Genomic DNA, 26069 nt, shown 5'->3' on the forward strand with positions numbered 1-26069 from the left:
TGTATCCCAAACTAAGGTAACTGTCTCCTGGGACAATCCCAGTGCCAGGAGAGAGGGAGCAGTAGTTTTTTTAAACATGGCTGCTCATCTTTTCAGGGAACGGGAATCAGTTGGCTGATTAATCTGATTCCAGGCAAAAGGTGCTGGACTGGAAGCACTGGTGAATGGCTGACAAAGGTCCCACCCAGTATTTCTCACAGTAGCTCTGCACAGCAGTGTGTGCTGGTGCTCTTTACTGTTCCTGCAAATCGATTGCTGGTATCTGCAAGAAGATTACTGCCCAATGCAATACAACTTCTGGCCTCTTTCCGTGGGTGCCAATAAGAAGATTAATTAGAACAGGGCTCAAAATGTATTAGTATTTAAGGGAGATGTATTTTTACTGTCCTGCCTCATCTCTTATACCATTCCAATCCTTTTGTGTTGTGCTCAGAGGGACTCTTGGTAAAGTCTTCATGCAGCTTCTGCTGTTTAGTGCCCTCTGCACCTACAAGGAGATAAGGAAGGACTTTTTGTCTCCATCCTCATATATCCTCATTCCAGGGGAACAGGTGTGTTCTGGCAAGAGCAATCTGGAGCCAGCACAGGATGTTTGATACACAACACTTCAATACCCCTCCTGCACTGGCCCACTGTGGGGCCCTCACACGGCTCACAAGCTTTCTCTGGTTCCACAGCAGCTCTAAGACTGGAGTTATCTCCAGCCAGTCTTGGCAGTTGGACCTTCCCAGTGATCCATATTAACCATAAGTGTCTTGGGACGTTTCCCAGTTCCACCACTGTGCTTTTGGTGTTTACAGCTGCAGTAACTAACTCTGACATTTCTACCCAGCTGGTGCTCTGACTGCCGAGCTCGCTGCCTGTTTGCACATGGGGCCTTCTGATAAGGCAGGCATTTGACCTTTCTATTCTTAACCCATTAACATTTAGAAGAGCTGCTCTCCTCACTTCTGGGGCTGTGTTCCTCCCCCTCCCCCCAATATCCCTGTTCCTGCCAGATAAGATTACTCCTGGGTTATATATTGATCTAAAAGCAGAGTGCCAAATGCAGCCCCCACCGGTTCAAGGGCGAATACTGAACCCGCACGAGTGAGTCCCCACGCTCAGTTCAGTCGTGGGAAGGACCAGAGGCTCTTTTTGCCCTCTCAGCAGAACCTGAGGACAAGCACAAGTACAAGCTCAGTTCTTTATTGTCCCAGTTAAACGGCTGCAGGAGGTACCAGCCCAATTTGCTGATGCTGCAGCTTTGTGCTCTTTCCTCTTCTCCATCTGCATGTGAACAGATGAAGGGGTTGAAGTGATTTCTACATATATTATTACACACTCATTTGCCTGGGGCAGTGTATTCAGTAACCTGAACGTGCAAATGGCAGCCAAGAGTCCTTTCTTTTAAGCCAGCCCAGCCCAAGGAATACTGCACTGTGTCACTTGGACAGATCTCTTCAAATGTTCATATGCATTTCCCAGTTTTTGAAAGTGGAAACTTATTAGCAACCCAGTGAATTACAAATAGCAAAAACTATTATGGGAAAGTGGCTGCATCAACCAATGTATAGAGCCTCTTATAGTCTAGTAAAAAGTAACTCATTCTTTGCTAAAACTTAGTCACTGAGGTATTCCCAGGTGTGTGAAGTGGCACTGAGGAGCTCTGAGGGACTGACAGGTAAGCAGCTGAACAGCAGCTCCCAGTGCCAGAGCTCTCACACAGAATGTGAATGGGGCTCTGTGAGCAAGGGAATAGCAGGCAGGAGTGAGGAGCTGTTATTGCTTGAGAGTCTCTTGTTCTAGTTCAGTATCTTGGTATAGAACCCAGATATTGGCGTTTGGAAAATACCTGGGAAACTGCCACCAGAGTGATGAAAGGAGTGAAAAACGGGCCTAATAATGGATGTTAAAAATGCTTGAGCTCTTTGCTTCATCCATGAGATGACTTGATGGTCATACAGGAGGAACAACATGGAGAAGAGATTTGGTGGATGAGGTCTGTTGAGATGTTATGTAGCATTTTGTGTGAGAATGGTGACCATCGGGGTCCTGCTGGCTTTAAAAATCTATGTATGACACTGATAATAACTACAATCAATCACAAGAATTAATTAGCTGGCAAGTCTGATTTTCCACTGTAAAACCAAAAGCCACTGGAGCAGCATGGATCAAAATTTATTGCAATTATTAATACTTTATTATGTTAAATGGTTTAAAATAAAGCGTTGTGATTTAATGTGCCTTTATGACCATCTGTGCCAAGAACTAAGCTTCAAGTAGTCTAATAAGATAAGTTACATGAAATTAAAGAGGCAGGCTGGGTGCTTTTTCCTGCCAATGTTTAAGAGAAAGTAAAACCACACAATTGATGGAGGTCTCTGACTTAGCACTAGACTTTTTTAGAGTGAGAGACTCCTTTTTAGTTGTGTTATCTTACCTAATTCAGACACTCAGTAATTCAGGCTTGAGAAGCTCATTCAAAACTGAAGGAGGAAATCTTTTTTCATCTCGTGGTCTGTGAATAAAAATAGATGTGAAAGCTGTTCTACTAATTTTTTAGGTGCCTGGAAGAGCATGTGTGATCCAAAACCAACTGCTTTATCTCCTTAACTGCAGTTAACACTATCTTTGTTTACTGGATGTGTTAGTTTTTAATGCTGTGTTTTGATAAGCTTTTCCATGAATTTCTAGGAATTCTAATATAATTCACACAGTTGTTAGGAAACAATTATAAAAGACTGGAGTCATTGTAAATGACTTGGAGCTCCAGCTTCCACCTCAACTTAAAATTGCACAAACCATGACTAAAAGTGCATTTAGTGGGGAAAAATGTATCACTCCCTGCTTTTTAATACAATAAACTGGAAAATTAAATTCTATCCTTAGATACAGAGTTTTTTTAAAAAAGAACTAAATCACTTATTTAAAACAGGAGCAGCTGAATTGAAAGGACCAAGGCCCAGGGTCGGGAATGCTCCTGCCAGGGCTTGGAGTCCTGATTTACAGGGCTTTTATGCTTTATTTTTTTTCCCCTCTTCAAATGTTTCATGAATTAAATTTTTTATCAGTGACTCAGAGCGAAAGAAAATTTCAGATTTTTGTGATAAGATATCAGATGCCTGGGCAAGCCTTCAACTTAAAATGGTTTTTGGGCTTATCCAGCCTACTGTACATGCTGAGATGGGAGTGTCTGAGCCTCTAGTTATGATTAAAACACTGGAACCATGAACATAGGAAGCAATAAAGTATCATGTAGGAGAAGATTTATCATTTCTGTGACTTTGTTTAAAGAAAGCCCAGATGTGGGAGCACATATCTACTGAATCAATCATTTTCTAAGCCACGGATGACCAGAAAATTAATTAAAAAGAAAGAAAAAAGTGGTATTAGAAAAATAAACCCGCAGAACTTAATGTTTAAACAATGTAGCCCAGACTAGTTTGGCCTTAAAGTGATCTGCATTAACAGTAATTTATTTGGGAATGTTTAACCCTGAGGATTTAAATTCAGGAGACAGTGTTGTTCAGTGGTTGACACGACTGGGAGACGGGATTGCTCCAGTTTGCTTCTGCTGCAGAGTGTCAGGGAACAGAATTTTTGCCATTGACTGCAGCTGTGCCAGGATTTTCCATCCTCTCCATGTCCCATTATCCCCATACAGATGTGGACATCCTCTGTGTCTCAAAGTTAGACACCTCAAAGTTAGGACAAGGTGGCTCCTGGGTCCCCTTCCCTTTAGGGAAGACTAAGAGATCATTCAGTGAAAAATTTGATGGAGTGGCACATTTTTATTAAAGAATTCTCTGCTTACCTCTCACTCAGTGAGAAATTCCAGAAAGGTTTGTCCTTCCTGGGATGAGAAGGGGGAGTGTGTACATTGCTGTGCAGGGATAACTCCTGAGGGTCCCCAAGCTGTGTTGGCACATCCCTGTGCCAGGATAAATGAGAGCTGCTTCTCATGGGATGGGTGAGGGTGTGGGATGGGTGAAGAGTGGGAAGGTGAGGGTATGGGATGGGTGAGGGTGTGGGATGGGTTGAGGGTGTGTTGGATGAGGGTGTGGGATGGATGAGGGTGTGGGATGGGTTGAGGGTGGGAGCCACTTGGTGCTGATGCAGCAGAACTGCTTTTTTCCCAAGAGCTAATTATGCCATTAGTGTGCAGATCTCTGCACTTCCCTTCTTGGTGAGCTTTATACACACTATCTGTGATCTTGTGTGTCTAAAGCAAAACCCACTCAGAAAATGTTCATTTGGATGTTCTTCTGTTGGCAACAGGCGACCAGAGGAATAAAATACTGAAGAATCCTTAGATTTGCAAAACAGCTCCAGGATCAAGGTACTTTCTAACAGCTCAATAGAATCTCCTTAGTAATACTTAAATAAACTTTCCTGGCTGCCTGGCCTATTTACAGTCCTTGTCCTTACCCCTAATCCATTTCAGAAGATGTGTTTCCATTTTGACTCAGGGATTGCCCGGCAGGACTTTTGTCTTAGCACACAGGGACAGCTGTGTTGACAGTCCCTATGGCCTCAGGGCATTACAGCTCTCTGTAATCAGATGAGACCTGTACATGCTTCAGTGCCTTAGCAGTGAACTGAAACAACCTTTATCTGTTTGGGATGATAAAGGAAGGGACCATGTTTAGAGTTTGGCAGTCATTTTGTGAGATCCTCTAAAGGTTGTATAAACTGCAAAGCCAAATGAAGGTCCAGGAGTCTGTTTTACTGTAGCAGTTCATCAGGCACCATGGTCTGATGTTGGAGAAATACATGCAAGAAATGAAGAGATTTTGAAGTTAACTTGTAAATATATGCTGAGTAATTTTTATATAATGTCCATCCCCTAGTTCCCTACCCAGTGTTATGGTTTTACAGCTGTGCATACCTATTTTGTGAAATGTTACTTTTTCTTCCTTTGGACTGTGTGGTAGAGGTGACTCTTTTTATTGGAGGAATCCTAGGAGTTACTGATAACAATAGGAGGTAAAAGTTAGACAGAAATGGAATTTTTAAACTGCTAGCACACCTTTTAAAATGCAGTTTGCATAGCAGTAGCAATGACCAAATCCCTATTGAATACTAGCCAAGAGTATCCATCAGTGTGTTTTATTCATGCAATGTGACAATGCAGTTAACTCAAGTCTGTGTTGATTCTATTTATTTCAATTTAGAAAACATCTCCACTGAGCATTCCATGTAATTATTATACAGACAAGGAGCAACCTTTAGAACTGACAGCCAAGCATGTAAATACAAATCCATTTGCAAAACATTCTGTGGTGCTGCTTCTGCAAGGAGAACAGGTCAGACTAAAACAGGAGCAGATTCTGCTCTCGAGATTTTTGCTGAAATTGCCTTTCCTCCAGCTCTGTTATGATTACATCAGGGGACCATTCGTCTCAGATGATTTCCACAGCTGCATTATTGCACAGAGAGAGGAAAAAGAAGGTTTAAACACACTTAGTAGGTCAAACGTGCACTTTACATCGTACCTTGTACCTAACAGGCTGTCAGTAAGATCCTGGAGTATTGACACAGTGCAAATATGTGTTTATAACCTGCCTGTGAGCCATAGAGAGTGCACAGGTAGTCAATATGTACAGATCCATGGTGCAGAGTACACAGCAAAGGGCTGTAGGTGACCTGGTTGTCACAGGTAGATGCACAGTCAGAATTGTTGGAATGCTTGGGCAGGGCAAAGGTTGTGAACGTGAGACACAAGCTTGAGGAAGTCCCTTCAGGGAGGGAACCCACAGTAATTAGCTCTGCACTTGTTGCAATTGTTTCCTTCTCCTTGGGATGATTAAGTCACACTGATCTGGTCAACCCGGGTCAACCACAATGTTACCAAGACAACTAAATAAACCAGTCCCTGCCCGTGAGGATTGCACAGCCCAGAGCACTGCCAGTGTTTGAATATGGCAGCATGAAGTGGCTCACAGATCCCTTCTCCAGCTTTGTCCTGGTGTTGGAAAGGTGATGTGATGGGACACAGCCTCAGTTCCTTGTGCAAACTCTTCAGGCAGCTGGAGTGTTGTTCTGGTCTCCTCACCAGCAACAACCAGGATGGATGAGATACTCAAAACTGGACTGGATGGGACCACACAGAGAGTCCAAACAGCACAGGATGGGCTTAGCCATAATCTCCCTAACATGCCACAAAAAGAGGGCACTAGGCAGGAGCACAGGTACTGGTTACTTCTTTAATCACTTCCAGGAAGATGTCAGGGCTGCAGGTAGGTGGGACTTGTGAAAAAATCATGGACACACTCCACCCCATTTCAGTGTCCCACTGAAACATCTGTCTGTAACAGTCCCAGTTCCTGCCTGCTAAGAATTTCCTTAATATATACTGTTAGACTGGGAGGGGTGAGGGAAGGAGAGCCCTTGCTGTCATTAAAAAGGAAAGGAAAAAAAGGTCTAATCAAATGAATCCCTGCAGTTCATTTCCTCTTACGAGGTCTGTGCTCTGTAATTACATTACCCAAGAAGCCTTTCTTCTTTGAGTTCACGTGAAACCTTAATGGTTTTATTCCCCCTGGCCTTAGTTCAGACAGTATACATGAAATTACAAAGTTTTTCAGTGTAAACTTGAATTAGAAGTTGGTGGGTGTGGTACTTCAGATTTAGAGCAAACTAGTAAAAAGAATAAATTCCTTAAAGGGACATTTGCTGGGTTGGGAGTGCATTTAACACAACCCCACTACCAAGGAGGAATATTGTTTAAGAGAACCCAACCCACCAACAAAGAGTGCCAGCAATGCAGAATTCCCAACACAGAGCACCTATCAAAAGGATCAGATACTCTGTTAGGAGGTAAGTAATGCTGGCAAGTTGTTAAACACACATATAGGTATTTTCATATTGTGAATAAAACACTGTAGAAGATACTCAATATCTCAAAGTAGTGGGATGGATTTTCCTAGTTTGCTCATGGAGTTCTACTGTTGCTCTTGGTAGAGATACTGAAGCCAGTTTGGGGCACTTTTGGTAATTTGTTCTGTCCGGATGATGCAACACCAACCTTTTAAAAAGGAGAAACCAGAACGTGGTGAAGCAAATAGGAAGTGAATGTTTTCATCTGTCACATATTCACCTTCTTCCTGATGTGCACGAAATTTTGCAAATGTGGGTGGTGTTTTATATCTCCGTTTCATTGCACGAGAGATCGGGAGGGAGGGAAATGAATGCTTTGCTGGATATCGTCGAGCAGCTTTTGCCTCTTGTAGCTTCTTCAATCCATTTTGGTTAAAATGAAAAAAAAATAACTTTTTACAGCAGTGCAGGAAACTGAGACACCTTTTTAGAAACTGAAATGGGATTTAGGGTGAATATTTTGTTATCTGATACTTCTGTACCAAGTGAAGCAGTAAATGAAAACGGTTTGATTGCAGTTCCATGCCAAGTCATGCCCCCTCTTGCAACCAGTCACGTATTAACCATCTCACTGGACCTGCAAACTCCTTGCACAGTAATTTCAGTACTTTCTCACGTCAGTGTTGCAGACTGTTTCTCTGCAATTGCTATTTGCACTGGAATAATTCAATTCATTGCATATCCTTTCTCCATTCACAGACATTCTACATTCTTTGTATGTGACTGTAATCTTAACAAACCTTGTTTGAGTTACGTGCCATTTTCTCTTCTTTAATAATTAATTCAGTTAATAAGTAACTGAATTTTGTTAAATGTAAAAGTGTTCAGTCTGTTTTCAGATGAAGGATGAATGTTTTCCTGTCAGTCATTTTTTAAATCTTCTGAGCACTGAATAGTCTGCCAAACAGTGCTTGAACAAAGCAAATTTTGTGCATATTTTGGGGTACAAAATGGCAGGGGATAAAAGGGGGCAATTTACAACTGAAGTTAGATGTATTCTTCATCAAGTCCATTCTGCTTCATGTCACTGCATAGCAGCAGCAAGATTTAAACCCTTCAGTTTAGAAGGGTCACATCTGTAATAAATTATGGTCTCCCTTATTTCAACAGTAGCATTGTTATAAATATTTTCTTCCTGTATTTCTGTTTCATAAGCCAAATACCCAACATTTCTCTTCTTGTAAGTAGCCACACGATGGGCTGCCAAGGCTGGTTTATCATTTGCCTTGGAAAAGACATTGTGTAAATATTGCAGGATAAAACATTGGCAGAGAGAGGTTTGACCTGTGGGGAAGAGAGGTGAGGGGTTTGCAGGGTCGGTGCCAACAGACCGAGGCTTGAATGAGAACTGGTACAGGAATGTCAGAGAGTTCAGCTGCTCTTAGCAGTGGAGGGTTGAAGAACAGGTTACTGCAGCGAGCCTGTTTCTGCAGAAGTGAGACTGAACCACTGATTTAAATTGAAATTTGTGAGTGTTTAAATTTTTTAGCCAGACCTAACGAACTTCCTCTCCGTGTTTTTAATGACACTTTTATATTTGGATGCAGGGATAACTGGGGATGAAGCTGTCAAAGGAAGTTCTGATGTCAAGGCACTACTTTTCAGTGCTGTATCTGCAGGGTCTGTTCTTGTTACAATGTCATCGTAGCAAAGCAGAGAAATCCATACAACCTCTTACTAGGAATAACAGGGTTACACTGAAAAATATAATATTTTAGGGCAAGACATAAGTTTATTTAGACTATTCCTGAGTAACAAGTACAAGGAAAAGTAGCCAAGAGTATTGACAGAATGAGTGATCCAGGGCTGTGTCATAGCAGAGCACAATTAGGTGATGCAGGGGTCAACACTTCAGCCCTGGGCAGGTTTTGGGGGGGACTTTTAAGCAGCTCCTTTGATGTTGGTGTAATGGTGGATAATGTGCAACTGTTAATGTGTTTTCTGCTCAGTCCAAGGGCCAGGAATACATGAGGCTCTGCAGAGCACCTATAAAACGCCTGTTGAAAAATGGATTGTTGTTTGCCCCAGGCAGTGAAACATATTCCTGGAGTGTGTGGGTGCTGCAGCGCTGGGAGCTCACAGGCTCCGTTCCAGGCTCTGCCCCTGACTCAGCTCTGGTGCCTGGGGCTCTCCAGGGAGGGTTCCCTGAGCTCTTAATTCTCTCATTATAAAATGTGGAGGTTATTACTCGCTTACTTCCCTATACCAGCCTCACAGGGGGGTGAGTTAATGAACATCTGTTAATGTGTGGAAAGAAATGCCGTGGAAGTGCTGAAGCAGGAGCCGTCCTGCTCACACAGCGATGGCACAGCAGCGGGTTGGGAATCTGCAGCTTTTTCTTATGGAGCTGTGCCGTAAGGCTAAATAACCATTTCAGCAAGGCACCTGTAGAGCACGGTCCCTGTCTCCAAAGCCTCCCCTGTGCCCCTGGAACTTGAAAGTGCTCCAGAGCTCAGGGCTGGGCCATGGGGCTGGTGCCACTGCTGGAGTTTGTGCAATCTAATATAACCCAAGTACGCGCAACTCGTGGTGAAGGTGTTATGTCCCAGCTCCTGTTCATTATCCTCACTCGTTAAGAAAAAAAGATACTGTTCCTTCTTTAGAGCTTATTGATTTCCTTATCCCCTCGATGAACGCCTTAATTCCCGCAGTGATGTCGGGAGGACGAAGCTCCGCTCACGGTCCTTTCTCCAGCTGCTGGAGCGGGAAGCCCCCGCTCGCAAGAGTTAATCGTTCCCAGCCTTTGGCGGTCTTGGCCTGGTCCTAGAAATCCGGCTGGATGCGGGCGGCTGCCAGGAGCCTCCCTCCGGCCGTCATGTGAGCAGTGTAAACAGCCCGGCCGGGCGAGGGGAGGCTCGCTCGCAGTGGGGCAGAGTTCAGTGGCTGCGGGCCGGGGTTACTGCCGAGCAGCCCGGCTGTTGCCATAGCAAAGCCATTGCATAACGCTGGCATCGAACCAGCGCTCAGACGAGGCTCGGCGATAAAGGTCGATGCGTTTGTGCTCGTTTTGTTCATTGTTGCCGAGTCCCACTTAGCTGTCGCAAATGGAGTTCCAGGCATAGTTCCTGGCTGGCTGCGCTGGAAGCCGGGGCGGGGGTTTCACTGGCAGCGGAGGGAGAGCGGGGCCGGCCCGGAGCTGGGTCATGTAATTGGGGCACTCACATGAGTGGGGCCCGCAAGACAGTGCCTACAAGAGCCTTGTTTGCATGAGCAGAAACTTTGCATGTCAGTGGAGTTTGTGGGCTCAAGCTCGCAGTTCAGATAGGTGTTTCACTTCTGAGACAGTGTCTTATAGAAAGAAGTGATTTGATGGTAGTAATGAAATTTGCACCCAGCTGGAGAGCTCAGGGCATCAGAACCTCGGTGTTAGAGAGGTGGGTACCCCATGAGCTCAGGAAGTAAAGCTCCCGTATCATTGCACAGATCAAATGGATTGCAGGAGATGGTAGTTTGTGAGAGGCTGAGAAACCATGAAACTTTTTTTGGATGGAACTGGTAGAGGGAAGCTGGAATGTTGTGACATGGGAAGCTGCATTTGGAATCAGGCCATCATCCTCTTGAGATCTCTGCTGAAGTTGCATCTGCATTTACATAAGTTTTGGCATGAGAAATCAATGTCCATGAAGTGACTATTCTGTGCTTTCCCTTTCTAGATGATTAATTAAAGTGGCTGACGGATTGATTTGGCTACAAGCTGTCTCCTGGGGTTTCTGACTGTAGTTTATTTGTTATGTGGAATAGACCGAGGTCTATCTCTCTTTGGTCGAAGTGATTATGCTTTTGGCTGCCCTGCTCTTTGAGGGTCTGGCCATTGAGTCAGTGGCAAAGTCCTGTTTGACTTACCTGGGCCAGAGTCAGAACTGGTTTTGGCTGTGCACTGTGGTGTATTTATCATTCCAAGAGTAAACAGATTTAATATTGAGGCTGTGGTGAAGGGTCACCAGGTTTATTTGGCATGTGCAGGTTGTGGTATTTCAGTAATTTGCCTCTGAAAAATTTGCTGGCTGCTGTGAGAGACTTTCTGTTCCTTCTCCTTGGGTTTGAATCCTTTCTGCTGTGGGGTCCTGGGCATGTGTGACAATACCAATGTACAAACCTGGCTAAGAACACTCTCTATTCACTTTCTACTTGTCCAGTGAGATCTCCTGCCCAGCACTTTGAAACTGGACGTCTGTCCTTGGTCCAGTGGTGCCAGGACTGGTCTAAGTTAGACATGGCTTCCTGGTGTATGGGTTAACATACCCTGTCCCAAGCTCTCCCCTGCTGAGCTGTTCTTTTTTCCAAAGCATTTTACAAAACAAAAGAAAAAAGTAAGGGAGGAGTGAAGTCCTGTGGTCTGCTCCTCGGTGTCCTGGTTTTGCTGGTCATTTGTATTTCAGTTTTAAAACATCAGTTGTGACTGGGGGATTGCTGGGCTTTTTGTTCTCAGGACAACTTAGACTGTCAGCCCTCAGAGGAATTCCTAGACACTATGGCAAAGCCAACAATGATAACGAGGAAGTGAACATGGCTGTGAGCTATTCTGGGATCTGCCTGATCACCTCATACAGGTCTGGTGATGCTCATTCCTTATAGTACAGATGGTGCTTTGGGAGAAATATGGTCTGTGTTCTTCCCCTGTTACTGTCCAAAATACCAGAGTGGCCAGAGACATCCTGAAGTGGTACATAATGGAGCCCAGGGAGTTGGGTGTTAGTAGAGACCACTCCACCTTTTACTGGATTTGGGTCAGTCTATCCCTCCTCTGGGAGCTGACACAGACAAGAGCAGATTGTTCTAGGAATGTGGACCAAAATTCCCAGAGGCCACCAACTGCTGTAGTCCGTGTCTGCTGTTCAGGCTTTCCACTGAGCAATTCCATCCATCTTCCTGGCCTTAGGAAGGTGTTGAACTGAGTCTGTTGCACATCCCTTTGCCCAGCAATTGTGCTCCAAGATCCCTGGCAGCTGTGTGTTTGAAGATCTTTCTCTTATTAGAGGGCTGCAGAGGAAATTGCCAGTTGTTGCTAATGGATCTGTTGTTTAGGACAAATGCTAAAAATGCACTTTGCCAACAGATAATTAGGAAAAGGTTGATGTATTCTTGTTTTCCTGACCTAGGTAGGGTCTTCAATGCTCTCCTTTCCTGGATACCTCTCCAAAGTGCCAGAGGAATTGACGTCATCTCACACTGCCCTGTTGTCTGCTGCCCAAACCACACTGCAGTGGGCCAGAGGAGGAACTGCTGCCTCCTAATTCAGCATGGCAGTCCCAAATCTCCTGAAACTGCTAAGTCTGCCTCTGGCTGATGTCTTCAGTGACCTCTGTTAATGGCCCCCAACAGATCACACACAAGTCCAGCTTCTATAAAATGAAAGGGAGGCCTCTTGCCCAGCACTTGGCAAGTCACTGCTGGCAGTCTGTAAGTGCTGGAAACAGGCTAAATGTTGGCTGGAAATGTGTCACCGACGTGGGATCTGCAGGCCCCACTCAGCCAACGGACACAGAATGTGTTCTGGTCCCAGAATGGCTGTCAGGGACAAAGGGCTGTCACTGCCTTGGCTTGGGGTGTAGTGCATGTGCAAAATGACTGCAGCTTAAACATGAATGAAAGTTGGGATTAAGTAGCATAATACACAGCACCCAACTTGAGAGTGAAAGGTAACGGGAGGGAAACTGCTTCACTTTTTAAAGAACTCTCTTGAGGGACTTAAACTTAGTTGTTTTGTTACTACCAGTCTCACCAGGGATCCAGACACACTCCATGGCACTGTGTGGTTTCACAGACTTCTGCTTAAATTGGGGCTGGGGCCCCTCAGCAGAGCTTGGAGAGATCAGATCTGAACTGGAGCCCTGTCCTTGCTCTGGCAGCTGGACTCCAAGCTGTGTGTGGCAGCAAGGTACTCAGTGCTCATGGCCTTGTGTGATTGATTGGTCAGTGATAACGACTGCACAGGTCAGATGTGTTCTGCACACCAGTTCCTGAGCATGTGCCAGCAGCACAGGTATAACAGGAGTGTCACTCATGGAGTGTGACACCACAGAGTGTGACACCTGCACGTGAGACTCCCAGGTCTCGTTTCTCCTCTTGCAGGTCCTGTGTTGGCAGCACAGCTTTGGGGCAGTGCTGGTGACTGAGGGCATGTCACCCACAGGTGGGTGAGACCGAGGATCAGACAAGGAATTGTAGACATATGCCAGGAATATTGTTCTCCAGTGGTGTGTCCCTCCTAGAAATCACGCTCCTGAGCTTCAGAATCTCATGGTGACGCCTGTGTGACCACACCAAGGTGCCCAGTGACACACCCAACCCCTGCCTTGTGCCTTGGCAAACAGGGTCTCCATTGTTGGGATAACACTTGGCCCAGATGTCTCAGCTTTCTTATGTGCTCTGCAGAGCCTGGGGGATTTAACTTTAAATATTGCAGTGTTTCTGCTAAAAAGGACGTGTTCCAAGGAGTATTCCTGCTGTTTGCAGCTGAAAGCAAAGTGGTTTGTGATGACGTGATTTGGGAGCCCTTTCACTGTTTGGCACCAGCTCCTAAGGAAGTCCTGACTGTTGGAGATGTTATCCTTGTTGCAGAGTTCCTCTGCTCCATATGGACACAACTGTTCACTGTAGTCATACTTTTGGAGCTTTATGCAGTATTTTCTATATTTTGGGCTAGACCTTCAAGCCAGGACTAAGATACTGAACATGATTCAGTATCCCATGGGAAGACAATGCAATGAGTAAAGGACAGGTTTATGGGGTTCCCAGTACACAGGATTGCCAAGACATATGTTTTACATTTCCTTCTAGAAATCAGAGAACTTAACACTTTTCTTAGTAGGATCCCAAACTTTTTACCTAGGGGTGAACATAGAATTATTGCCATTTCACAGGTGTGAAGAGCAGAAGTTACAAAAGCTGTGACTAAATATCAGTTCAGAATTAGATGAGTTGAATTTTGGTTCCTGTCTTACACAGCAGGGCCTGATGCCTTCTCCTTCTTTAAAAACTCACTTTTTAAAATTAGCTTTAGCCACTGTAGTTTCTATGCATTTCTGGTCTTGAAAGGAACCATCAATTGTTTTTGTTTGAAGACATTGAATATGAACTTGTTCCTACAGAGCTTTGTGCTGTAATTTATCAACAAGGCGCTGAAGCACAGACGTCAAATGAATACCAGATTTCAAATTATGATAAGCAATTGTGTTATCTCTGTGAATAGACATCAGTCTCTGCTGAGAAATCATCAATAATTCATTAAAAAAAAAAAAAAAGAGTACAGGGACATTTGGATAGATCTTTGCAAACAACCAGCCCTGTGTGCTGTAATAATTCCTTTGAATTTAAACCCAAAAGGTGCTTATTTCTCAGGATCATGTGATCATGCCCAAGTCAAAGAGCATGTTCCCTTGAGACCTAATTACCATTTACCCTTTGGGAGTTATGGAGGAACTTGGAATATTACCTGTTAGGTGTGCTGGGTCTGTCCATAGCTCAGTGGAGAACTCTCCTGGAGTGCTGAGCAGTCTGAACGGAGCCTGTCTTTGTGTCCTTTCCCTTTACCCACAACTTCTGCTTGGCATGGCCACAGCAGTGACCTCAGCACTTCCCTGGCATCTAAACTTACCTAATTTACCTTTGCAACTTGTATAAAGTAGGTCCATACTTAGACATTGAGGATGGGAGAAAAGGATTACGTCGATTCTGTTTTTTCCTTTTGTGAAATATTTGAAGTGCATTTTATTGATAATATTCCAGTCATTAACATTTTCACCACTTCCTTTACCTCCTACCTACACCAAACCCTAAGATTTTAATTTCCAGTCTTAAAATACAACTCTCAGAATAGCCTGTGTTTCTTTACTATGAGGAGAGGGAGGAAGCTGCCGGTGTAAAAATTTCAGCTTGAGCTTCTCTGTCGTAGGTGGCTTTTCATTTGACAGTTAACATCCTGCTTGAGTCCATCTCTTTCCTAAATTGTAGGTTGTTACATTCCAATAAGCACACAGCATCTGTTCTCTGTAGAACATGACGTTGCAAGATGCTGATCATTTATCTAAGTGGGCTATTTTCAATTGAATCAGAGACGTCCATGCAGCCTAACAGCAATATTTCCCTCCTGTCTGTAACTGCCCATTATAGGAAGAGAAATTTATGAATAGTTATAAATGTCAGGATTTAGAGGCTCTGCTTCGAGACCTGGGGCTCTCCGGTCTTAACTTATCTCAGAATAATCTCCAAAATAAAAATTCTGTGCTCTACTTTGGAGAGCATGAAATCATTTGTGTTTACACAGTTTTTTCAATTACTTTGATGCTGTGATATAAAGGTCACTGATTGCCTCTAGTCATCACATGGCTTTTTCACTAATTGTGCACTCACGTCATTTTGTTCTGTGGGATGTTTCACTTTTTGATCCAGTTTCATTGCCCAGATGTTCATTTTACACAGTTACAACTTTATACAAAGGGCATCCTCTGTTGCAGCAAACACACTGGTGGTTGTTCCAGCTGGGAACTCGTGCACAGCAGCTCACCTGCTTCCACCATCAACCTACTGACCTTTGGGCTGATTTGATGTAAAATCATTCATTGGGGATAAGGAGGAGAAAATATGCAAAAATATTTCCTGGTCCTTAGCCTTGGACTGATTAGGGTTGTGCTGCAGGATGAAAAAACAGTAAGAAAAGGGAAAACTCTTTAATTTTGACCCTATTGGTGTGTAGCGGGGTGGAAAATCACATCAGCACCTTGAAAGTTTTGCTCTGGTGTCTTGGAATGAATTGATGGAGACCTAAACATCTCCAAGAAGGAACCCTATTGCCCACTCCCATAAAGGCTTCATGTCAAGGCAGAGATGGAGCCTGATGGCCCCATGGGGGTGACTGTCAGGTATCCAGAGCCACCAGGGCCTGGGGATTTCCTGGCTCACAGATTCCAGGAGGGGTGGATCTCAAGGTTATCCCATAAAGTGCAGCCCATTTGCTGTTTGTTGAGCCACGTGGACATCACACAGACTGACTGTTTGGTTTAACTTAACCTTTAGAGCAGTCATGAGAGCTTAGTTCATGAGCAGGATGAATTATGTGCAAGGCTTTGAAGGAAGATTGTGCGAATGAAGGCACTGGCTGTTGCTGAAAGGCCTGTGGAAGATGAGCAGTGGAAAATTGGACAGGGATTGGGCAGTATATCATGTAAGGAGGGTATAACTTGGCAATATATATCTGTGAAGTTTTTTAAATCTCTACCTCGGCCAAAAGTGACCTTCCAAATGACAGGAATCTGGCCATCTTGAGCCCAAATGTTCCTAGAAAGACGACCCTACAAAGTTGTCCTGGCTGCTGGCAGGGATAGCACTGCTGGCAACAGGCACAGTGTTTTAAGGGCCAGGCTGAGGTGTAAGAGGAGCTACAGCCCAGAGCAGGCAGAGGAAGGGGCCTGGAGAGGAGCTGGCAGCAGGCAGTGATTTTTGACATGTCTCCCATTCAGCTCTAAGACTGCTGGGCAAGACCTGCATAAGGTGAACTGTGGTTTAATGTGCTGATATGATTTGCTGGGGCCCCCTTGTAGCTCCCTACAAAGGCCAGAATATCCAGGACATCCACTGCATTCTTCCTGTGCAAACCTAGGGAAGGGGAACTGCAGATGCCACTGTCTGCTCTGGGTGCTCAGTGTGGCAAGGGGGAAAGTAAAGGAGTGAGATGGAGAAAAGCAGGAGTCCTGTCTGCTTCTTGCTACCAGGAGTGGATGGATAAACAGAAAGGTACAGAGTTTTGTTTTCCAAACACGATGTTTCCCACAACTGGTCCTGCTGGAATTGGTGAGTAGAGAGGGACCCTTCTCCACACTGCAGCAACTGCAGCACCACAGTTCTCCATTTCCCTCTCTTGAGGCTATAGATCTCCTGGCACAGCTGTAAATTCCCTGTACAGTGCACAGCATGGCTTTTACTGAAAATTGCTGGGAAAACAACTCTTCTGGAGCTTTATTCCATTGAAAGTATATATATATTTTTTTTTTTGCTTTTTCTGTGCATCTCCCCATTTTCCCCTGCATCCAAGCAGCCACCTGCATTCAGGATCAGGCACATGGAATGCCCATAAAGTTTCCTTCCAGACTGGAATAGCTTGGTGGAAATGAGGCCAAGTGCCCAAACCCCTCTGCCCTTGCCACCAGCCCCCTCCAGCAGCGTGACCTGGGAGGCCTCCGGTGCAGGATTTGTGTCTTGATCTGTGGCAGTGACTGACAGCAGCAACAAGGAGCTCTCTGGGGCAGAGGACGGGAGGGCGGTGGGGAGCTGTGTCTCCTGGGACAAGCTCCAGGCTGCTCCAGGGAATGTGCTAATTTTCACTCCTTTACAGTCCTTTATCTCAGCCCTTCGACCTTGAGCTCAGAGGCTTTATCAGCGTTAGCCGGGAAGGCAGGGGGGAGTTAACCCTTTAAGTGCTGATGTTTCTGAAGCCCTGAAGGTAAAACCACAATGAATGCAGGGTGTTTCAGTAGTGCAGCACTGTCAGTGGACCGTTGTTCAGGTCTGCTGAGAACTGGTTTATGATGTTAGGAATAATATTTTAAACTGAATAGATGCTTTTTGAACTACAGCAGTTTTCAAAGTTTGTACGTCCCTACAAAGTTCCTCGGGCGTGTAGAGACCTCCTGTAAGACTGTGTCCTGTGGGCATTGCTGCATGGGGTGAAGGGACTTGGGTTTCTTTATCCCCTTTTCATCCTTACCTGGACCCAGTTATTGATATCCAGAGCACAGGTGGAGTATTACTGGTCTCCTGCTTTCTGTGGGTCCCTACTATCATGGTAACACACCTTCAACTTTATAAAGTATTATACAAACTCTTACCATAAAAAAAAAGTCATTTCCTGGAGCAGTCTGGATGAATGTATTGCCAGTTCTGCTGCTGACTCCTTGGGGTGACTCTGGGTTTGTCATTTAACTGTGAGTAACTTTTCCTGTTTGCAGAATGAGCTGAAAATACTTCCATGGGCCATCGTGGCTACTAATGAGTTATGAATGTGCTTGTGTACATGTGTGTCTTGTTTGGCAAGATCGGCTTCTCTTCCGTACCTGACAAATATTAGGCAAGAAAAATATTTCCTTTTCCTTACTGGGGGTAAGGAAAGTGAGTAGAAGCAGGATTTTTTGTGGAATATTCCTGCTTAATCAGTTCAGTGTTCATGGAGTTAATTTGCTCATGCCTTCAGATTGTTTTGTTTCCAGGGATTCTAAACCGTTGCCTCCAGCTGTTCATTTCCATTGACGAGGATGATCTTTATCTGTCTAAACTAGTTAAAACCTGCTCCACTACCCAGCAGCCTTTTTGGAGACAGCCCAATAAAGCTGAGTGCGGTGGCTATGACACCAAAGCCTCCTGGACATCATAAATTCCAAGCCCTACTTTTTTTTCCTGACCTCTCCCTGTTGGAGCAGCCCTCCTGTTTTAATGAGACCCTTCACTTCCTCCTCGGCTCCATTTAACCCCCATCCAGAAAGGGCAACGATATTTGCATTGTAAATAACCAGTGCAGAATCCCCTTTAGACTAATTTGCTGCTTCCATATTATCAGATGAAGCCCTAACATACCTTGAAGGTACCATTTGAACAACTGAAGCCCTGTTGACTTGCACTTGGACTCTGCTCTGTGTGTGTGTTCCTTGGGATGTTTTACTTGAAGCGTATTTTTAAATGTGCTCTGTTCAGGGCTTGCTGTGACATGCTGGGACTTGTCATATCTTCGGGGTCAACAGGGCCACTTCATCTTCAAACAGGAAATGTAAAAGTTTGTGTCTGAGCAGATGAGATGCAGGTTTGTTAAGCTGATGAGACAGCCACCAGATGGACCAGGGAATCCAGTGATGACACTCCGGTGTTGTGTACATCAGTCAAAGGTGTTGTCTGTACAAGAGGGAATTGAGAACAACACAGAACTTTCTGTAGCTGTAATATTGCTACAGGGCCCAGAGCTGGAATGTGTGCTCTGGTGTAGGAACACCTTCCCTTCTGCTGGGGTTTCTAATTCACATTATTTTGGCCTGAGCTGAACAGGAGCACGTAACACAACAGGGAAAAGCCGATGGTCAGTTTGTACTTCAGGATCTTCCTTCTACTCCTACTACTGTTAACAGCAGTGGGAAAATTTGTGCCCAGAAAACCTCTCATGAAGACCCAGGCTGAGCTTTACTGTGGAATGTGCCAAGGAGACATTTTCCCGTTGTTTTGTTGCAGATGTTGCGTCCCTGCTGTCTGGGGAGTCAGCAGGGCCTGAGGAATTGGGATGTACCTCCCCTGCTCCGTGCTGCAAACAGCTGGATCGGTTCAGTTCCCAGCCCGTGTGTCTGGGAGAATGCTGTGTAGTCACTTTTCTGCTAAACCACCTCACAGCAATTACCAGACTTCCAGAGGAGGGAAAGGTCTGAGAAAAAGACCCGTTTAACATGTCATTATTAGTCTTTAGCAGCTGTGTGTTATCCTATTGTTACTAATAACCTTTGTAACTTTGCGAGCAATGTTTTCTTGGCATCGTTCAGACATAATGACTGGGGGGTCAAATTCAGCTCTCAGTTGTGTAAATATGGAATGTTCTCTTGGCTGTCTGGTGCTATTTTGCATTTGGCTCGTGGTTCCTGCCCCTAGAATCCTGCAATCCAAAATACCCAGGCAGAGAGTTCAGTCACAGTATGCTCTGCATACCAACTGGGTGTGCAAAGCACAAAACAAACAGATGAAGAACTACTATCAAATCCAAGCCATATAATTATGTCTCTGTTGTCCTCTGGTTGTGGTTAATGGATTTTTCCTGAATAAAGGAGAGCAGGAGTTTGATTGGTACTTTTCCTGTGTAATTCACCAGCAGATTATGGTTGTGAAGTCTTTCAGAAAAATATGACTTAAAAGAGGTTTTAAATAAAGAAATAATTTTTAAAATAAAGTTTAAAATAAAGAAACATGTTTGGGATGAATCAGGAACAAGAGTTGACAAAACAGATGTTGCTTGAAGTAAAGCAGTTGGAAAGTCTGCCTTAATGGTAAGAGGAAAGGGAGACCTTGGCAAATCCATGAGGAGGGTGTTGGAACTGCTGTTTTCCTTTCAACTCTCTGGTATCCAGTGTTGTAAAACATAAGGTTCAGAGGGTTTTTATGGTAAATAAATTTATCTTGATTTCGTTCTCTGATAAGGGGATCTCTCTTTTCTAGTATGGCCTGTACAAAGTTCTCAGCAGTGAAGTGACTAATTGCACTTCTCATTTTCAGGGATCTTCCAGATAATCCTGCTGTGGAATGGGACACACATCTCCTCGCCACCATTGTGCTGGAGCACATAGAGGCCAAGAACATCAACCTGGTAACGTGAAACTTCCTACAGCACAGGCCACATCACTTTTGAGCTGCTGTTCCGGGCTTTTCCCTTCCCTCTGGAAGCTTTCTCTGGAGTCTTTGAGTTCAGGATGTGTCTTTTCTCTCTGGAGATCTTTCCTTGCTTCCCAATGAGAAATGAACAGTAGTGGAATTTCGCTTTTCTAGCTCTTGAAGTGGTTTCTGTATTTTAAAGTAACCATGTTGCCCCTTTTGCTGGGTTTAATTGATGAAGGGAGCCCATCTGGGGTTAAGGCTTAGCTTTGAAGCCCATTGGTAGGTGTGTGTTAGAGAGCTCGATTAGCAGGGTTATAGGTGGGGATTGAAGAATATTAAACTGGGGAGATTTCCTAGCACTGGGTTGTTTTTTTTTTTCCCCACAGAACAGGAATAAAGGCCTAAGCATGGAAAAGGTCGTGTTCTGTTCTTCTCTGTTGAACCTTACTTTGATCAGGCACTGACACACAGATTAGCAGCAAAATCACAAAACTCTTAAAGCCTTTCAGCACTTCAGAAAACAAGAAACCACATCTCCTGTAGCATGAAAGCCCCAATGAGCACAAACCCCAGCATCATGCACCCAACTTTGTATTGATTCTGAGGCTAATTTTCCATGAAATTCACTGCTGTGCACAGAGGCAAATGCAGTTTTCCTGGACTCCTTTTGTGCCTTTTGGCCCCGTGAATAGATAGGTTTTAATCTAAACTGAAAGCTCCTAACACAGGAGGGTTTGTATTGCCTCTTTGTGACTCTCACGAGCACCAAGACAAGTGCACCAGAATCCCAGTAGAAATTCTGAAAACACTAGAACTCCTCTGGATGGTTGGGAAGGATTAGATCTTTGCCTCAGGGAAAATTAAACTCCAGCTGTTGGTGCTGGGGGAGGCAGCAGTTTGCCACTAACAGAGCATGAGATGAACACTCAAATGTGGGGTTTGCAAAGCAAACATGAAACATTCCTGATCACGGTGCTGTCCCTGCTGTGCTGCAGCTCCAGCTGGAGGAAGGGGGAGGATGGGAGCTGATTCCCATCAGCTCTTCCCTGAGCAGCACAGAGGATAAATTACTGCAGCAGGACATCAGCAGTACCAAAGGCAGCTGAAGCAGCTTCTCAGGGCTGGTGGTAATGAAACACAGATTATTTTGAGTGTCCCAAGTAAACACAAAGGTCTCAGATGTTTGCTGCAATACCATTCATTTAGGAGCAGACCTAGTTTGCCAACAACAGCAAGAGAAGCACCTAATTACCTTTGTTGAACACTCTGCAATTTAAAAACTTCAGAGCTTGCTATCTGTGAGCTCCTCTTGGAACACCTGCTGTCCTAAAACAACGGCCTTGCCTTGAAAGGTAAACTGAGCCCATTTTTCACTAATGTTGATATTGATAAAACTGGCTAAACATGTTCAAAGAGCTTTGCCAAAACATAAACTGGTGGCATTTCGATCACAACAGACCAACTCAGTGGAATCAACATGACTGAAAAACGTGTGTTGTTGTAGCTATCCCAGTGGGAGAACTTCCCCCAGTTCTCCCAGCAGTCATAACACCAACAGTGGTATCTTTATTTACAGAATATGTGGGTCACCAATATGTGACAGTGGAGAAGGGGCTGCACTTCCGGTGTATCCAAAAGGAAGGATTACAAAGCAAGGAGTCCCACCCTGTGGGAGTACTGTTGTTCCATTGCAGAGTTAATTTGCTCAATTGCCCTGGAAGTCCATGAGTGGCTCAATCTTTTTGAGAGCTACAGGGACATATTTCATCCAAGCTCTACATTAAATAGTGCACACACAGAAATTAACGGTTGGTGCACTCAAAGCCAAAACTAATTTATAGACTTTGGAAATTATTTCCTGCCTGCTGGATTTACAAGCAAGAGTCAGTGTTGCACGGAGAGGCAGCCAAGGCTCCTCTGTCTCCATCCAGATTAGAAAGTATTTGGTGTGTAAAAAAAGTTAGATAGTATTGTGTGAGCCCCAGGCAGGCTCTTGTTGCTCCTAAATCAGTTACAAGAGACATTTCCAAACGCACAAGAGATTTAAAGGGAGTTTGAATATCACTGGCCTCTGTGACTGTAAGGGCCCATGGAATGATGCTCAGAGGAAGGCCATGAGAAATGGAATTGCTTACTATGGCATTTTAGAGGATGGTCCTTCTTAAAAAGGAAAGAGACCTTTCTCTCCCCCCCAGCAGATGTTTGCTCTGTTGGAAGCACTGTGTGACACCAGGAAGAGGAGGGAGACCCACAGCTTTGAGTGCTTTTTTCCTCCAGTGCACATGGTGTGAGGGGGGATCATGGACTCCAGACCTCTCAGGAGTTTTCTCTTCTGCTGGTAATTGAGTAATTTCCTCTGTGCTCTCCCCTCTCCGGAAGGGATTTCTGGACCTGTTTGTCTTGGCTGCTGCTCTGGCTTCCACTAGTGAAAGCTCCATTTCCTGAATACCAAGGTCACCCAGAAGAAAAACCAGCAACACCAACGGCAGCAGCTCCCATTTCAGAACAGGTGTGGGGAGGGAACTCCCTCTTGCCCTAAAGATTTCATTGAGCAACAATTTCTACATGAAGTATATTTATTATCCCAGAACTGGCTAAGCCTGTTTTTAACCCAGACAGTTTCAAGATGTTCAGGTTTTCTCATCCTGTCCTGATTGTTTGCTTGATTTCCTCATCAGCCTGGTTCAGGTTAGGAGTTAAAGCCAGCACAGCACTGAGCTGCACCGTGTGGAAGGAGCAAATGCTCCCGTGTGAAAATATCTGCAGCATGTGAGAAAGAAATTCAGATCCATTATCAGTGAAATGAATCCCTGAAACCAGAGGAATATATTTACATGTGATTGCTGTCTGCTTGAAGGCACGAGCAGCACAGTGGTGCTGTGGAAACAGTGCCCTGTACAGACAGCACACTTAGAAGCTGCACTCTGGGCCGAGGGAACATCTCTGCTGTGTGCTCAGAGGGATCTCTGAAGGGAAGAACCAGGATTTCAATGGTACTCTCTTTGCAGACAAAGCAAATGCCATTGTGGCCAGGTCTGTGTGCACATACCTTGGGAATTGCACTTACAAATTTGTTTATTTGAAGAGACAGGCAATTCAGGTGCAAATGTCCCAACAGTAAACTGGACAACAGCAACAGAAAATGAACTCTGTGCAGTCTCTTCAGATAGTTCAGATGTTATGTAAGCTCAGCAGCACTAAGAACAGCAGCTTCTGTTTCAAAACAGATGTGGAGAAGAAAAACCTTCAAAGGTGTTTCTGAACAGATAATTTCCATGTCAAGAATATTTCCTAACCCAGCCTTGTGCTCCCACAGTTGGTCTGAGCCAGTTTTGTCAAAACAACGATTAGTTTATTTAGTCTGCTCACTGTAGTCTCTTATCTCGGTCTTCTGGTTTGTTCCCTTGTGCCCTCCACAGAAGGAAAAAATGTGTGTTTTGGCTTGCCTGGGTTTTTAGCTTGGTTTCCTAAGGAAACAGGAATAATGCAATGATATTTATACGTGTGTGCACATGCAAGTTTCAAAAGACTTCAGAGCCCGTTGGCCAATTCCAACCGCAGGGTACTGGTCTTAAAAATGTTCTGCTTGTAAAGGTTACGTGAAAATCAATGACCAGGCAGAAGAGACAGACCCTTTCTCTGTCCTTATTTAGTGAAAAGGTTTAGTGCAAGTCCAGCCCTTATCAGACTCACGCTATTATTCACCTGAATAGAAATTTATTCTGCCTGCAGTGAGTGGGGGACTTTGTCATCTCAGAAAAGTGCCACTCTAGGTAGGAGTGACTTCAGAGCATGTTTTTTCTTATCTGCAAAATACAGGGTGCTACTCTCATTCCCTGAGCTGAATTTATTAATGTTTCTCCCAGATGAGCTGCTCCAAAAGCTGGTATCCATAGGGAGGGCTGAGCACCAGGGCAGGCCCTGCAGAGCTCCTGGGTAACGCTGATGTACAGCAGCCAAAGCTGAAGATATCCTGTTTCTCTTTATGAAATAAGGGTTGGCCAGAAAATGCTTCTTTGTACCTGAATGAAACTGAATTCGGTCCCACCACTTCCTGCCAGCCAAGAGCAACCTGGGCTGCTTGGTGGCAGCATCTTTACAGCCACTGGGCAACGTGGAAAGTCTGACCGTGGACATGTTCTGTGTGGATGGGTTTAAAGCAGGCTTGTCTGAAGGTTGTGGGTTTTGAAGTGTTTCTGATTGCTGTCTCTGTGCTTCCTCTCCCTCTTTAGCAATGTCCCCTGTGTGGGGAGGGCCTGACAGAGGGTGGAGGAGCAAGTTGCAGGACGGGCAAGGTGACTTTTGGCCTTCCCTTGATCTCTAACCCAGTGCCCCAGGCCCTGCACATAAAATAGATTTTGAGAAGGGAGCTGTGCTGAGTGAGCCAGGCAGTGCCATTCTTCTTCTCCTTCCCTGAAGAGAGAACAAGCTGGCAAGGGAGCAGACATTGGTTGAAATGTGGGGAGTTTATCATTTCTCCCTGGTCCCAGAGAAGGGAGCTGTGGAGGGCTCTGCTACTGGGCCTCTCTCAGAGCAAAGACTGAACTTTGGACTGGCCAGGGACTGTCACTGTCACCACCCAGAAGGAGAACCAGCACACATTCCCTGTCTGCTCTACACTTTGTGCTGCCTGTTTGGCTGCCAGGTTGGAAGTGGGAGCCTTTAAATACTCACTGCCCAGCACCACAGAGTGAGTGAGCCCTTAGGGTGGTGCTTCACCCCTGACACATCATTGGCTGGTCTGAGGGCAGGGAGCCAGGGGTGTTCTGTGCTCTGGACAGTGGTTAGTGCTGTGTTCACACATTACTTCTGCATTATGAAGTTCCCATTTGTACAAAAGTGCAGTCAGCTGATTCTTTAAAAAGGCTTATTCTCATATCAGATCATTTTATCACTGTGTTATCCTCTGGTGAAGCCTCTTTATAACCAGGACAGTCGTACATGATCGTGGGGCTCTTCTTACAGCAATGTGTCCTGATCCACAGCACAGCAAAGTATAGTTTCACTCTGTCATTCTAGGATGTTCTCAGATCCAGGAGAGAGTGATTCATAGAGCTGGACCTCTCGGGTCAGGAACATGTTTGCAACAGATCATTTTGAAAGTGACCTTTTGGCCTGGTAATAAGTAACAAGTGCATCCTGCCAGTGGGAACATGATCTTTGTCATCTTTCTGTTGTTCAAGCTGTTAGACTGTGTAGTCATCTAGTTCCAGAGTGGCTTGTTTGTTTAGTTGTATTTCTGTGGCTGATGAGTTCACACACAAGGCCTCTTTGTGCAACACAAAAACAACTCGTTAGTTACAATGGGCTGGGGCAGTGCTGTGTTAGATGTCAAAGCTGGGAACTGCACAGTCTCCTCCTCCTCCTAAATGGTTCTTGTTCTGTGGTTTATTGCAGGTGGTGACCTTTGATGCGGGAGGAGTGAGTGGCCACACAAACCACATCTCTCTTTACTCTGCTGTCAGGTACAGTGTGCTCTTACTGCATCCTCACCTGGGAGTTACACGGTGAACGAGGTGCTTGTGTGTGAGCAGAACCAAAAACAGCATTGATTTCACTGCTGTAACTGAGTGCCAGGCTGTGGGGCACAGGCTGTTTGGAGAAGCTGCCACAGCTCCGTAAATAACCAAAGCATCTTTTAGTATTCCATCAGCTGGTGCTTTGCCAGGCTCCTTTTCACTGGGCCCTCTTTGCTCTTCCTGTCCTTGATCCCACTAAAATATGCCACAGATCACTTTGCACTTCTGGTTTGAGGAGGGTGTGTGAATAGCTGATGCCTGAGCTGTTGGGTTTTGGAAAGTTCTGCACCACCATTCCAGGGGATGTTGCCATCCTGTCCAGGTCCCTGAATTTACCTCTCTGACCCAAGGACGTTG

The 26069-nt window shown here is 44.9% G+C and overlaps 1 protein-coding gene across 1 annotated transcript in view; it reads left to right on the forward strand.

The window, feature by feature from the left end:
* The window catches only part of PIGL (phosphatidylinositol glycan anchor biosynthesis class L), a gene marked incomplete at its 5' end in the record, with an annotated part of 56664 nt that overhangs the window by 16131 nt on the left and 14464 nt on the right, over positions 1–26069 (forward strand). The window contains 2 exons of the mRNA XM_017821492.1: positions 20095–20185; positions 25591–25658. Coding sequence (XP_017676981.1) covers positions 20095–20185; positions 25591–25658 — 159 coding nt within the window. The remainder of the gene's footprint in view (positions 1–20094; positions 20186–25590; positions 25659–26069) is intronic.

The sequence above is a fragment of the Lepidothrix coronata genome, unplaced genomic scaffold, assembly GCF_001604755.1.
Source record: "Lepidothrix coronata isolate B3197 unplaced genomic scaffold, Lepidothrix_coronata-1.0 Scaffold91, whole genome shotgun sequence".
Lineage (NCBI taxonomy): Eukaryota > Metazoa > Chordata > Aves > Passeriformes > Pipridae > Lepidothrix > Lepidothrix coronata.